This window comes from Theropithecus gelada, chromosome 6 (genome assembly GCF_003255815.1).
Source record: "Theropithecus gelada isolate Dixy chromosome 6, Tgel_1.0, whole genome shotgun sequence".
Classification (NCBI taxonomy): domain Eukaryota; kingdom Metazoa; phylum Chordata; class Mammalia; order Primates; family Cercopithecidae; genus Theropithecus; species Theropithecus gelada.
In genome coordinates, this window is record NC_037673.1 from 92,252,177 (window position 1) to 92,268,294 (window position 16,118).

Here is a 16,118-nt window from a genome sequence, read left to right on the forward strand (position 1 = left end):
AAAAAAAAAAAAAAAAAAAAAAAAAAAACAAAACAAAACAGGTGACCCAATGTGGACTGTCACTGGGGTAATGCAAGTCACAGAGAATCAGTAGATTTTCCGGTAGAAAATACACAGGAGTGCAGACTCACCAGTGGCATATTGGAGATGGCTAGGTGCCTTGGCTCTCTTCTAATTTTGATTGAGAAACTTGCTTTGAAGGCAGGTTCATCAAAGCAGGGAAAGGCCATTCTAGCTGCAGTGGGTTCAAATTGTGTTGATGCAAGTATCCTAAAATTAAGGCAAGTGAAATAAAAACTGAGCATGAAGCACCAGGAACTCTAAAACAGGTGTTGGCTTTATAATTCCTAAAGTTACTATAAGATTGATGGATTTTACTACTAAAAAATATTTTACATCACAAAAGCTATCATAAACTAAGTTAAAAGACAAGTTAGACTGGGCATGGTCATGGTGGCTCACACCTGTAGTCCTAACACATTTTTGGGAGGCTGAGGTGGGAGGATTACTTGAGCCCAGGAGTGTGAGACCAACCTGGGCAACACAGTAAAACCCCATCTCTACCAAAACTACAAAAATTAGCCAGGCACGGTGGTGCATGCCTGTAGTCCCAGCTACTCGGGAGGCAGAGGTGAGAGGATGGTTGGAGCCCATGAGGCAGAAGTTTCAGTGACCTGAGATTGCGTCATTGCACTCCAGCCTGGGCAACAGAACCAGACCCTGTCTCCAAAAAAAAGTTTTTAAAAAAAGTAAAAAACTGGGAAAATTCATTTAAGAAGTATGTGACGAAGACTTAATAGCCTTAACAGATAGTGAGATCCTAAAAATGTGTAAAAGAATACCCAATGGTGGCTCATACCTGTAATCTCGGCACTTTGAGAGGCCAAGGTGAGCGGATCACGAGGACAGGAGTTCGAGACCACCCTGGCCAACATGGTGAACTCCCATCTCTACTAAAAATACAAAAATTAGCCAGGCATGGTAGTGCGCATCTGTAATCCCAGCTACTCAGGAGGCTGAGGCAGGAGAATCGCTTGAACCCGGGAGGCGGAGGTTGCAGTGAGCCAAGTTCGCGCCATTGCACTCCAGCCTGGGTGACAGAGCAAGACTCCACCTCAAAAAATAAAATAAAGTAAAATAAAATAAAATAAAAAAGAATCCCCAACAACCAAGGAAATGAAATAAAAAAGAATCGCCAACAACCAAGGGAATCTTGGGCAAAGTCAAAGATCATAAACAGGCAATTCATAAAAGAACCTGCAAATCATTAACAAACATATCAAAAGCTGCTCAACTTCCTTAATCAAAGTTATGTAAATTAAAAAGAGATATCATTTGGGGGCCTTTTTTGCTCTAAAAAGACTGCCAATATACAGTATTGGTGAGAGGCAAGAAAAAATGACAAGGTTTATAAAAAATTTATAGGTTCTTTGGCTTACCAATTTTACTTCTAGGCAATTATTCTAAAGAAATAACTTACAAAGAAGTTCATCGAAGTGTTGATGATACTGAAAAACTGGAAATAATTTCATTTCCATTCCCAAGGGATTAAAGATATTAACGTACAACTATATATTTTAATAAAATCATTAAAATGATACCTAGTAATAGTCATTTATATAAAACATCTTCCCAACATACTAAGTTTAAAAATTTCCTTATAAAAGAGAAAATATAAGAATTCCATTTATATAAAATAACATATATGCATATCCAGAAAGAAGTCTGGGAGAATATTCCACTGAAATAGAAGTAGAAGTTAGTTCAGGCTATGAGTGAAACAAATTTTACTTTTTTACCTTGATAGAATAAGATGGAATTTGAAAAATAAATTAGTATAATCTACTAACAAATAAAATTCCATTTTAAAACTTAGCATAAAATCTCTCTCAAATAAGTCTCTTCCTTAAAAACAGAACCAAAGCAAGGTGAGTAGAGATCTCTAAAAAAGTTTTAACTGAGCTAGAAGTATTTCCTCTAATAGGATGCTAATAGGATATGCTGAAGTCCTAACCTGCAGTATCTATGCACAAGACCTTATTTAGACATAGGGTCTTTACAGGTATCATGGGGTGAAGAAGAGGCCACCAGGCTGGGTCCTACTCCGGTATGACCGGTTTCCTTATAAGACGATGGAGACTGGGACATAGGGAAACGGAATGGCCATGCCACTAACAGAGGGAGAGACTAGAAGGATGCAGGTGCTAGGCAAGGAGTGCCAGGGATCCACGGCCACCACTAGATGCTAGGAAGACACAAGGAAGGATTCTACCAGAATCTGGAGGGAGCACGGGCCTGCTGACACCTTGATTTCAGACTTCTAGCCTGCAGACCTGACAGAGAATACATTTTGTTGTTTATAGCCACCCAGACTGTGGTACTTTGTTACAACAGCCCTAGGAAACTAATGCATAGGTCAGGAAAATTAAACATGTTTATTATGTCTCAGAAATCAAACTAAATAAACAAATAGATATTTGCTCTGATAGAGCTGGGGGAAAGAAAATTGGTTAAAATAGAATTTTTAAATGAGATTCAAAAAGCAAGGGAAAAAGCCATTTTTAACACTATAAAGAAGATGCAAAAGCAAAACTGAAGAAAAAGTTCTACAACAAAGGTAATTTTAAAAGACAATCAATCTGAAATAATGAATTTAGCATGGGCAGCACTTGCAGTTTAAAAGAAAAAGAGAAAAAAAAAATACCTCAGTTCCCCTTCCTTGGTTCTGTAAGTGCTTTTGTAAAATCCGTGGAAAGTCTCCGAAAGATTGCCAGCATAGTGAATGACAACTGTGTACAGGAGCCCGACAAGGAGGGGCTCAGGAGCCAGCAGCGCGATTTGCTCCTGAGGAGGGTGTTCCAGGACCTGAAGCGGTTCTTCCGATAGCCTCTCTCCAGCTCCTTTCCTGAGGGTGGCCCTAGATATCTGCAGGTGGTGACTATGCAGGATGATGGTGCTGGTGGGCTGACTGGCTGTTATTTCTACTTCCGTGGTTCCCCAGAAGGTCAGCGTGGTAAGGTTTGCATGGATCAGGAGATCATAATGAACTGGGATGACATACTCAGGAAGTCGTATTTTATTCCAAGGAAATGGCATCCCATTACTACCTTTTGGAGATGCTTCACTGATCTGACACCATGAAGGAGTGGACACAGTTAAGAGAGCCAACAGTGAGGAAAGTAGAAATGACATGGTTCCAAGGGACCGTTTGAGGGACGGAAACACCATCTTCTTGCTCTAACTACCTAGTGGCACAAATGTACAAAAGCAAAAATATATGTCATTAAAATGTTATTGACATAGCAAAATTTCAGAATGTATCCACCCAGCATTCACAGAAATAGACATAAAATTCCAAAAGCACTAGTTCTTTTCCTCAAAGTAAAAGGACCTTCCCTATGTTATGGTTGCATATAAGAAAGATGTTTATTGTTAGCAACAATCATTAACACCTACTAGAGAGCATCATTTGATGTTCAAAGTTTAAATTAATTCAACCTGTCAGGGTTCTTGGTTGAAAGCAACTGAACAAGCTCTGGCTGATGTAGGCAGAAAAGGAATCATTAGGGGATCGTGAGTGGCTCACTAAATGGGTCACAGAGTTGCAGGACATTTGGGAAGCCAGGTTCATGAAACAAGCAAAACCGGAACCATATTAGAGGAACATCTGATCAAGCTACCACTCCCCATTGACACTGGACATTGGAGAAAGCCACTGTAATGCCCTGGAAATCAAATGGTGACACTGTGGCAGCCAACACTAAAACAAGGTCTCCACTGCCCCTGCGAGTACATGTAGCAGTAACCTTTAATAACTTCAGTGTCTTCCTCAAATTGTCATGCCAAAAGTTAATTACATATTTATTTAGCCAGGAAGAGCTTAAAGAGTTTAATTTTCCCAGTAGTTTGTGGCAAACGTTATCAATCACCTAGAATCTCTCTTACAATCATCCAAGTATGTGTTGAATGCCTGCTACACACAAGCAGTGTGCTGAGTCCTGAGTGGGACGAAACAATACACAAGACACCGGCCCCACCCTCAAGGATTTCAAAATATGGAAAGACAGAAAACACGCACAGATAATAAAACACAATGTGGAAAGTGTGAGATATTTTTAAAATAATAATAAAAGGTGTTGGAAAGAATGAAATTAAATTTCCAAAGAGAGAGAGAGAGACTCTGGCTGCAGTGACTCCTTGGGATGCCTTCACACAAAAGCAGCATTTGACTGTGAAAGGATAGGTCAGATTTTGAAATGAAGGAGAGCATTAACAGCACCACAGGTAGAGCAAACCAGGGCAGGAGAGCTAAGGCACAAAGGGAGGACATATAGGCAGGTCAGGCAATCGATGTGGACAGAAGGGAACTCCCAGAGGACTTGATGGAGAATGGTTATATGAAAGGCGGGGAGAGGAGTAGTTCCAAGATTCTGCCAAGAACACCTAGAAGTCATGCTGCAGACCCTATTTTGCACTTAATTTTAAAGGCCATCAGACATATAAGCAATGTGAATATTAGGCTGGGCGTGGTGGCTCACGCCTGTAATCCCAACACTTTGGAAGGACAAGGTGGGCAGATCACAAAGTCAAGAGATCGAGACCATCCTGGCCAACATGGTGAAATCCCATCTCTACTAAAAATACAAAAATTAGCTAGGTGTGGTGGTGTGCACCTGTAGTCCCAGCTACTTGGGAGGCTGAGGCAGGAGAATCACTTGAACCCAGGAGGCAGACTTGCAGTGAGCCGAGATTGTGCCACTGCACTCCAGCCTGGCAACAGAGCAAGACTCTGTCTAAAAAATAAAAAAAAAAAGGCAATGTGAATTTTAAGGGAGTTGGCAATCCATACCCCAAGAATCAAACATAAGTTTTTATTTCTCTTACACAAACACACCTTTCTAATGAGTGTTTGCCAAGAGGGCCCCATACCAGCTGAATGCAAGTGATTGGCCCAAACTCCTCTTGCTCCAGTTGGGAAAAGTAGCAACCTTACAATGTGGATCCCTCAGAGTGTTCACAGTACACGGAATTCTCCCTCTCTGAGATGTCAAGTTTCTCAACTCTGGCTGTATATTAATGTAACCTAGGAAGCTTTTAAAGTTTTCAATGCCTGGGTCCTTACTGACAACAATTAAACTGGAATCTATGGTGATAGGATCAGGGTATGGTTTTATGGATTGTTTGATTACTCGTTTTGGGTTTTTTTTTTTTTTTAAACTGTCCAGAGATTTTACTGAGAAGCCAAGATTGAAAAGCTCATCCCTGCCAAACCCTGGCTTTTCCCCTTCAACTCTATGTGATGGGATACTCATTCAATGCAATGACTGAAGTGCCTCCCCTAACCCCTCACTTCCTTGCACCCTTTCCAAATGCACAGCTCAAGGGAATTCCCTTCTCCTCACCTCTGGAGCAATCTGGAGGCTAAACAGAGAGGATACCTACACAGTAGAGAGAGTCTTGGAAATCTCATAATCCCAGTTCAAAAGGCACCACCCAGGTGAGACAGGAAGTGTGAACAGGGAGAACGCTTTTTTTTTCCCTAGAAGTTGAGGAACTAGACAGTAAATGGAACTTGTGTTCTGCTTTCCATATGGCTGGCAGCAACAGCTTAATGAGCACTGCCCTTGCCCCAAGATGGGATCCAGAGGGCTCTGTGAAGGTGGCAGGTTCAAGCATGTAAGGACTCTGGAAGTCCCGGAGACCTCTCCAACAGCCCCAGAGGAGATCTAGAAATTCCAGCTGGTTATGAGCTGACAGAAAGGCTGATGGGCTGCGGAAGAGGTTGGTACTGGGACCTTGTATCAGAGGCTTTGCAGGGTTGGGTCCATGAGGGGGCCAAAGAGAAACAGTTATGTCTCAAGGAGGATGCAGTGCATGAGTGGGGCTTGGTAAAAACTCCATGTAGTGAATAAAGGGCTTCACTGATAAATTATCTTATTAATCCCAAACAGTAGACGACATCCAAGATTCTGTGATCATGTTCGTGTGTTTGGCTCTTCCCCTGAAAAATTAGCTCTTGTTTGGCTTTGCTTCCAATAGTAAGTGTTCCAATTTGAAACATGGCATTTCATGGTTCTGGCTGGTCTCCTAGGGTCTGGTTTTACTAACAATTTTCTGAAAGGGATGCAGTTAAAAAAAAGAAAGCTCTCAAAAACAGTAGTCTACTCAATATAAGCAGCACTTCCCAAGAGAAGTACAATTCTCTTTGAAGTTACAGTCCACTAACACTTAAAGGAATAGAAGCCAAAGAGGAAAAAGAACTAATATTTACTAAGCTCTTCCAAAGCGCCAGGCACTTTACACATGCTTACTCTCTCTAATAGCCTATTATTCTCATTCAAGGTGGGGTAACTGAAGCAAAGACATTCATATAACTTTGCTAAGTTCACACAACTTGTTGGAATGCAGTCCAACAAGTTGGAATGTTGGAATGCAGTAAGTATAAACTCCCTGCTGTTTTAGCTTTACCAAGATCCTTTTTTTTTTTTTTTTTTAGACGGAGTCTCACTCTGTCTCCCAGGCTGGAGTGCAGTGGCGCGATCTTGACTCACTGCAACCTCTGCCTCCCCTCCTTTTATTGGGGCACTATACTATATGAAATAGATCATCAAGAAGTAATTGAGAGTCTTCCAGAATTTCCTGAACAATGAAATTAACAAGCACTGTAGGTAAATAATAAAATGCTGAATTTGAAAAAAAAAAAAAAAAAAGTACTAGAATGTTTCTCTTCAGGTACCACCTGAAAATGTGCTACTTATACTAATTCAAATCCTCAGGGAAGAGACAACTGTGCCCAATTTTCAGGTTTTTTTGTTTTGTTTTGTTAATTGTTGACCATGTCCTGAGTTCAAAGCGCATACTCTGGGTGTTTAATAGGAAACAGATAATTTCTTCCCGAACCTAGCTTACACAAAGAAATCCAAAAGCGTGAGGAAGTGTGTGCTCTTCCCCTTCCCCTCACGGAATTAACTTTGTAGGCCCACCTGGCCAGTGACGCACCCAGATAGGAAACTTTTAATTTGCGTCAACAGAGGTGCTTTATCTGAATAAAACCCAGTCAGAGCCAAAGGGAGAGAGAGAATTGCCGACCAGAAGAACGGGAGAAGCAGGGAGGGAAGTGACCTTATGGACACACACGGCCCGCGCTTCCCACCCCACCAGAGTCGTTAACCCAAAGCCTCTGGGTTTCTCTGGCAGCTATGGACAGGTGCCCTCCTCAGCCTGAGCCAGCCGCCCGCCCCACCCCGCCTTTTGGCCTCGCGCGGGCGTCGGTGGCCTGGAGGACTGGCAGGCATCCAGGCGCTACGCGGACCGCGGAGGGAGGCTCCCGCCGGCGGAATAGCGGAGAGACCCGCGGAGCAGGCGCGCCGGCCATGCGCCCGGAGGGACAGGGACAGGGACCGGCAGGGGTGGGCCCGCCGCCGACCTGCCGGGTACCCCGCGGACTCGGGCCTAAACAGCGACTCCCCCGCCCTTCCCGCGCCCTGTCTCGCGCCCCGTCTCCCTCCTTCCGCGCCCAGTCTTTCTCAACCCGTGCCCAGGCCCTCAGGCCCTCCCAGCTGGCGCAGGGAAGGGACGGGTGCCGCGCTCTCCTCCCGGCCCGCAGTCCCCTCCCCGCGGCTCGGGCGCGTTGTACCTGGGGGTCTGGGGCCGCCCTCACCCTTGCGCCGCCGCCGCCACCACCGCCGCCGCCGGCCTAGCAGCCCCGGGACCGAAAGTGAAAGTGGAGCCCGGGGAGCGGCAGGCGGGCGCGGAGAGGCGCTTTGGCCCGAACTCTAGCTGCAGGCGGGGAAGCCCCGGGCTAAGGCGGGAGCTGGGGAAAGGGTAAAACGGAGTGGGGCCGAGCGAGGGAGTCGCAGCTCTCAGGAAGGGAATTGATAAATGAGCGCTGCACGCCCGGGAAGCTGCGAGGTTGCGATGCGGGATATCAGGCGTGGGAAGTGCACGCCTTTTTGAACGCGGATCCGTGTGCGTGCGTGTGTGTGTGGTGTGTTTTAAGATGTTTTTTGGTTTTGCCTTTGTTTTTTTGTTTGTTTGTTTTGCTTTTTTTGTTTTTCGTTGTTCAGCGTTGCCAGGTTTAGGCGAATGCAGGAAAGACCCAGTGCTCAAGCTGCGGATTTAGGGCAGGCAGGCGCTGACAAGTCCACTAAGCCTAGACGCGCTCGACGCCCATTGGACTCGCTGGGTGGCCGTCATCTCGCCCCTGCCAATGGGCTGAGAGCTCTTGGCCCGCCTCAGAAAGAAACAGAAACCCAGAAGTACTCTGTTGTGGCAAAGTGCTGCACCCTCTGGGGCTTCGGTGGAGAATGACTACAGTGGGAGATGCTGTAGAGGAGAAGGGTGGGTTATAGGTGGCCCCCAGGACTTTCCTGCACTACCAAGGGCCACTGTACCCCCAAAGATTAGCTGCTTCCCGCATCAACACGTTCCCTCTGATTTTTCAAAGTAAATGACCTTTTCTTCACTCCCCTTAGAACAATTAAAGCTGAATAAAGTGGCCCAAAAGACCATCTTTAAACAGTTGAGGCTAAATGAGGTAACAATCAAGAAAACACAAACATTAAAACACCAAATGCTACAAGTTTATTACTGAAAAGGGGTCCTGATCCAGACCCCAAGAGTGGGTTCTTGGATTTTGCGCAATAAAGAATTTGAGGGGAGTCCATGGAGTAAAGTGAAAGCAAGTAATTAGGAAACTAAAGGAATAAAAGAATGGCTACTCATAGGCAGAGCACCCCCAACGGCTGTTGGTTGTCCGTTTTTAGGGTTATTTCTTGATTGTATGCTGAAAGGGGGGAATTATTCATGCCTCCCCTTTTTAGACCATAGAGGGTTACAATGGCATTTGTAAACTGTCATGGAGCTCGTGAGAGTGTAGCAGTGAGGACCAGAGGTCACTCTCATTGCCATCCTGGTTTTGGTGGGTTTTGGCCGGCTTCCTTATTGCAGCCTGTTTTATCAGCAAGGTCTTTATGACCTGTGCCTTGTTTCTACCTTCTATCTCATTCTGTGACTTAGAATGTCCAACTTCCTAGGAGTGTAGCCCAGTAGGTCTCAGCCTTATTTTACCCAGCTCCTATTCAAGATGGAGTTGCTCTGGTTCAAATGTCTCTGACAATTTGGTGAGTGGACCATGGTCCCAGTGGGAACAGGACCCTTTTCATGCGGTTCTCAGACTTTCTCCTCCCACTTCTTTATTGGCCTTCCCTTTGAGAACTTGGGATTCCAAGTCACTGGAACAGTATTTCTCTTTATTTTTTTCGATATTATGTTTCCGTTTGAAAAATATAATGTTTCGTACTGCCTATTCTCTCTAGTCAAGCACATTTTATAATATAAAGATTAACACCCTGTTCCAAGACTCAACTACGGTGGGATCCAGGGAAGCTTTTTCACTAAAATTCAACAAGAAATGAGGACTTTGAGATCTGGTAATTTCTGCGTGTTCAGAATTTGACAGGAGGTATTAATGGATAGCGTGTAGCCTCCAAGACCTCCAGACATCTCTGAGTGCTACCAGTTTACTCAAGATGAGACCTCTTTGTCCAGTAAATGTGTGCATTTCTTTGCTTTTGTATTTATATTTTTGAATATGATGGTTTTCCTTTTGCTTCTAGTAAAGTTTTTTTTGTTTGTTTGTTTGTGTGTCTTTTTAAATACATATTGAAAGTCCAGCTGGCAGAAGTGAATGCACCCAACAGGCTGGAGGTTAATACAGAAGACAGCTGAGGAGACAAACAGGACAATGTCCTGAATGGATGTGGGCAGAAAGCAGTTAAAGTGTGGGTGAGAAGAGAGCTGAGACCGCCACCCACTCCACACTGTTTCCCCAAAAGCTCACCCTGACTCAGACTTTCGCCTGTCACCCTGGCCATGATTGTGTCTTCAGAGTTGAAGTGCACTACAAAGAGCGATGAGCCAGAGGATTTGGCAGCATTCACTTCTAGTTTCAAAGCCCTAGCAGGGATGTAGAGGAGGCAGACCTTGGAGTAAGGACTTTAAGGAGTCCTAGTTCTAGAGCCTGTGAGATCAAAACAGCAAATTACCAAACTTAGAAATAGTTAGAAGGAGGGAAACAGAGAGAAAGATTACCTAGGTTTATTGATTCCCTACCAACTGTTAGATACTGCTAAATGCTAGCTGTACGTGCATGTGTGTGTTTATAATTTGATCTTTTCAGCAACCTTGTAATGGAGGTATTATGCTTTATAGATGAGAAAAATGAGACAGGTAGGCAATTTGCTCAGAGTCAAAGAGAAAATACACACTACTTCTACTCACATTGCATTGGCCAGAACAAGGAGGGGTTGGTAAACAGTAATAATATTGTGTACCATATAGTGTATGAGGGCTGGTTGGCCGGTTGAGCCCATCCATTGCAGAGGCTTCTCAGTGTCCTTAGTCTCAGAGGTGAGCCAGAGGAATGATGGAGGTCCTCCTCAGGCCTAGACCAATGACATACGTACCACTTTGAGCTATTACTGATCTACTTAAAAAATATTGAATTCTAGATATTGTCAAGTGATGTTCAATTTTGCTATAATTGATTGATTCAGTTCTGCTTTCATTAGCTTTTAGTCAATTAATGTCAGCATTTGGCTCATTTCTTCTGTTTTGCTGCCAAAGGTGCTCCTATTTTAATCATATTACCACTCTCCTTTTTGATGTAAAATCTCATCCAGAATCATGGTGTAGAAAACAGACAAAAGCAGGCCTGCTCTTATTAAACAGGGCAGCTCCACCCAGTCAGCCTTGCCCACTGCTACCCGGCCCCTCCACACACAGTGTGGTCCTTGAGACTCTTGCGTAGGCTCCCAGGGCCTTAGAACTTAATTTTTTTTAAATGCCAATTTAAAAAAGAATAATAATGCCGCTCATTCTTGATATTCTTGATAAAGAGGATGACTTTTTTTCCCCCTCTGTGCCAAGTTGCAGAGCAGGCCTGCTTAACAACAGCAATACCATCTCATTAATAATCAGAAACAGGGAAGATGGTGTAGATGCCATGTTAAAGACTGTTCCGAAGCAGACCACTGAGCTCATATCAAATAATAAAGTCCTCTGAAATGTGGCAGCTTGAAAGCATTTACATATCATCTATCTCATGGAATCCTCACATTGTACTTATGCAGGTGGCTAGTAGCTCCATTTTTCTAGAATGAGGAAACAGGATTAGAGATGTGAAGTGACCTACCACGGGCCATATGGAAAAAGCCTGGCTTAAAGTGAAGCCAGTTCAAAGGACAGCAGGGCTGATGGAAATAGAGAATACCTCCACTAAAACCCTCAGCTCCAGCTGTCCTGAGCAAACCCTGTCCTTAGACTTTCCATTCAAGAGGACCAATGCTCTCCTTTTTTATTTAGCCAGTTGGAGACAGTCTTCAGAGAGAGTCCTGTATTACCATATGACAGACGACTATGGGAGGGAGAAATGTATGCCAGACTCTGTAGGAACAACTCAAGCAAGTTGAGTGACCGTAGCTGCCCTTGAACTTCTAGAACTGTGGATCCTGAAGAACATTCTAGGTGCCACGAGGACTGATAACATGTTTCCAATTTTCCCTCCCTCAGGCATTTATTTCACAAGATACTGCTGCCTAAGGTAACCTGAGCATGTTTCCAGTTCTTGTAGCCTTACAGAACCCAGGGAATCCACCGTCTCCGTCCTTCCTCAGTAGGTGACAGGGCCCATCTCACTGCTCTCTAGCCAGTCTTCTCTATTCCTGTTGCTTTTTCCTTTGCTCGTGTCAACAAGGAGGTAAGTCACCATGACATATTTCTTAAATTTGTATTTCTTTCATCACTAATGAGACTGAACACATGCACTGAACATATATTAATTCGCTGTTTTTGCTTTGTGTTTTCTCTTTTGAGAATTATATGTTTATGTTTCTTGTCCATTTACTGGAGAATCACGATTCAGTTATATAAAAATTACCTACCACAAGAGAAAGCAATGAAATTTCTTTAAAATGCAAAATGTCACAGTCAGTAAAGCTCTACTATTTCAAAGAAAACCCACAGATGTGTCGATAAATCATGTCAATTTTTTAAAAATCCAGATCTATACCTGTTATGGTGAGTCATTTGAAATATCAGAATTTACTAGATAGAATTTACTAGATGTGTCAATCTGAACACACTAAAGCAAACCTTCGTTTAGGAGGCTTTATTTTATTTATGGCTCCCTCTGCCACAGCTGTTTCACGAAGAAAGAATGAATTATCCAGCCAGGAGTGAACATGATCTTTGCATATGCCTAAAGGAATGATAAACATATTGGGATGAAAAATAGGTAGATTTGTTTATGGTTATTTCTTGAAGGACCATGGTGTTATGCTACTAAATAGTTGTCTTGCCTTAGCTATGATGAATATCCGTTGCAATAACTAAACATGGGAAAAATAACTTTTTTAAACCTTAGTTTCTAGAGGGTTAGTGGATTTTATTATATTGAAATTAAATGAGCTATGATACAGAGGAGAAAAGGAAAGAAACGAATAACTTTCTCGATGAAGTTCTGTAAAGTATACACAATTGGGGCCTGAAAAGAGAAACTCATTTATGCTCATCCATACATGGCAGTGTGAAATTGACAGAGTTTGGCTTAAGTGAAGTCTGTGGTTCTAGGAATGCTTGCAATTTATTGGAAAATTAGATTGTAATTACGGAAGAAATGACTCAAATGGTCTTCAGGTCACCACAGCTTTTCTTTTTTTTCCTTTCCCAACTCTTCCTAAGAGACAGTTCTCCTTATCTCAATTAAAATTATGGATTTGAACTAAGTGGTGGGAAGTGGAAGAAAGAGACAATATCTTACCCCTATAAATCTACAACACTCCCTTGGCTACCCTGGTGCTTGGGAATGCTGACTTTATCTGTCCTTAAGAAGCTGTCTAGACCATAGGAGGAACCCTTGGTTTTATTTACAAAGCTATCTAAAGGATGAACAAATCAAGTGTTTAGAGGCCCTTTGAGATAAAGAAATACTAGTTATCAAATTGAAGAGAAGGGCAACAGTTTAGGCATAAACATTTTAAAATGCAAGATAATCTAAGCCTTTGTAAAATTTTAAGAGTAGTCTTATAGGCAGGTTTAGGGAAATAATTAAAAAGACCTCTAGGCCAGGAACAGTGGCTCACACCTGTAATCCCAGCACTTTGGGAGGCCAAGGCAGACAGATCATGAGGTCAGGAGATCGAGACCACCCTGGCCAACATGGTGAAACCTCATCTCTACTAAAATACAGAAAATTAGCCTGGCGTGGTGGTGCATGCCTGTAGTCCCAGCTGCTTGGGAGGCTGAAGCAGGGGAATTGCTTGAACCCAGGAGGCGGACGTTGCAGTGAACCAAGATTGTGCCGCTGCACTCCAGCCTGGCGACAGAGCAAGACTCCATCTCAAAAAAAAAAAAAAAAAAAAAAAAAATGACCTCTATGCTAAAAACAAGTTTTGATCACTCATCTGGACTTGTTTGGCTCCAAGGGTTATTCTGTAAGTTTTGTTTTTCCAAGCAGAGACTCTCATTTAACTACATGACTGTGGTGGCAGACACTCCTAGTAGCCCACCCAAAATCCTCTCACCTTTTCTTCTTTACTAACAGATGCTGATTTGTTTATGCATACCTCAGCAAAATACCTAGATAAAATACCCAGCCTCCCCTACATACTCCATTTCAGGTGACTGTGTTATTATTTTGTCTTATCCATTCAGATGTAGGTAGAAGTTTCTTCATAGAAATATCCAGAAAAGCCTTTTTTAAAAAGTAGAGAATCAGCTGAAATCCACCTTTGTTCTTCACTCACTGTCCTGTAACACAGATACCTGGAGATGGAGCAGGCATCTTACAACCATGAGGATGAAATCCACTCACTAAGAATGCTAGAATAGGAAGACAGAAGGAACCCCATCCCCACTGACATCTTGGCACTGCCTCACAAGCCCTGGACTGCCTGCATAAGGCATCTTCATACATGAGGAAAATAAACACCTTACCTTACTTGTTTAACAAACTGTAGTCAGCCTTCTGTTATCTCCAGCTAAAAGAAATTCTAAAAGATAGCAATACAGATCAAGCCATAAAGAGATAATTCATTTCAAATATGTGTTCTCATGTGATAATTTTTTTTTAGTGAATCCAACTGTTATGGTATTTGTTTAGGAAGTTTTCCTCATCACTTTTTACTATCTTGTCTAAGAAAATGGCCCATTTCCTTCCCTTGGAGGAAACAGTGTCTCTTATTGTTAATTGTATTAGGTATCTATTATTGTATATCAATAATATGACATATCAACTTAAAACAACACATTTCTTAACTCACAGTTTCTGTCGGTTGGGAGTTTCTTTGGGCTGCAATCAAGGTGATGACTGGAGCTGCGGTCTCATCTGAGGCCCAGCAGAAGGGAAGGATCTGCTTCTAAGCTCACATAATTGTTCCAGCATTCAGTTCCTTTTTGACCATCGGATTGAGAACCTCAGTGTTTTGCTGATTATTGTCTGGAGGCTTCTCTAAGATATGACTAGTTCCTTGCCATATCCTATGGGTTAGAAGCAAGTCACAGGTTTCTCTCACACTCAAAGAAAGGAAATTATGCAAGAGAATGAATACCAGGAGGCAAGGATCATGGAGGCAACTTAGATTACATCTGCCACATTGATGTTACTGCACATTGAAGGTATTTCTATTATTATAATCTTAGGATTTGCATAGTCTGTGTTCTTGAGGCAGGGAAGGAGACATATATCAAGAAAATAACTGGTGGCTGGATAATTGGGAAGAAATTACAGAAGTGACTAGATTCTAGAGATTAGAAAGATTTTGTTCTTCATTGAGCTGAAAATAGGAATATCTCCCAAATAAGGGGATATTCATGAGAAATTAATGATGGCTGAAACTTTCCCTGATGGAAAAATGAATTAGCTTCTGCTCACCAGAAGAAGTGACGCCAAATTCAGGAGAAAGAAGGCAGCCAACATCCTGACCAACAAAGAGACCAAGGCCCGATAACTGGATTCGAATATCGGTGAAGAAGATAATTAAAGGTAGAAAGAGCCTTTACAGTCTGGAGAAAATAGTAGAGGCCCAATGGAAGCCCAAAGTCGAGAGACTTTTAACAGAAAGACAAAGGAAAAGGCGTCCTTGGGACTAGGGGTCTGAGCAAGACCTGAGAAGGCCTGAGAGCCACAGAGAAGCACTACAGATATAGCTGAGTTATCCGGGCCTAGCACCAAATATTCTAGAAAGACCCAAAGTACTAACCAGCTCTGACAGCAAGACCAGCCCATCTCTACCTCTGCAGAAGTTTGAGAATCTTTGGCTAATTTTTATTACCTAACTCCCAATCCAGCAGGACTAAGAGAAGGGAAAGAGAACAAGACTGAGTGGTTGGATCAGCCAAAGATGTCAAAATTCAACTTCAGTTAAATTAGCAAGAATTCTGGGCTTTTTTGTTTCTGGAGCATTGTGTTAGATTTGTTTTTTTCCTTGGTTTTCCAATCCTGGTGGTAGATCGCTAAACTTTTATAAAATCTGTGTGAGTTTTGCATTCTGACTGTTCCCATTCTAAAAGATGAAAATAGAAAACTCAAAGTAAAAGTTTATATCACTCATTTGATCTTTGTAAATGCACTGCTAAATAAAACACCCAAACTATTAAGGTGGTGGGTTTGTTTGTTTGTTTGTTTGAGATAGGGTTTCGCTCTTGTTGCCCAGGCTAGAGTGCAATGGTGTGATCTCGGCTCACTGCAACCTCTGCCTCCCGTGTTCAAGCGATTCTCCTGCCTCAGCGTCCGGAGTAGCTGAGAATACAGGCATGTGCCACCATGCCTGGTTAATTTTGTATTTTTAGTAGAGATGGGATTTCTTCATGTTGGTCAGGCTGGTCTTGAGCTCCTGACCTCAAATTATCCGCCTGCCTCAGCCTCCCAAAGTGCTGGGATTACAGGCACACCCAGTCATTAAGGTGTTTTTAATTCTTTTTTTTTCTTTCCTGTTTTTGTAAGCAGTAATTTATTAATAGATGCAATAAGTAAATTGAAGCAAAAAAAAATACATCAGAACAACTTAAGAAACTTGCTTAACATAAAAAAAAAAAAAAAAAAAGATTCCTGAGCCACA

At 42.6% G+C, this 16,118-nt stretch overlaps 1 protein-coding gene across 2 annotated transcripts in view; it reads right to left on the reverse strand.

The window, feature by feature from the left end:
- The window catches only part of ERAP1 (endoplasmic reticulum aminopeptidase 1), a 40,878-nt gene extending 26,469 nt beyond the window's left edge, over nt 1-14,409 (reverse strand). Inside the window, exons 1-3 of one of the 2 annotated variants that reach the window (XM_025388865.1) lie at nt 14,322-14,409; nt 2,705-3,245; nt 132-270 (exon numbers count right to left, since the gene is read on the reverse strand). In XM_025388865.1, coding sequence (XP_025244650.1) covers nt 132-270; nt 2,705-3,228 — 663 coding nt within the window. In that variant the 5' untranslated portion in view covers nt 3,229-3,245; nt 14,322-14,409. Of the gene's footprint in view, nt 1-131; nt 271-2,704; nt 3,246-7,636; nt 7,988-14,321 lie in introns of those variants that run through there. The other variant, XM_025388864.1, reaches the window with a different exon arrangement.
- Nucleotides 14,410-16,118: the final 1,709 nt, after the last annotated feature.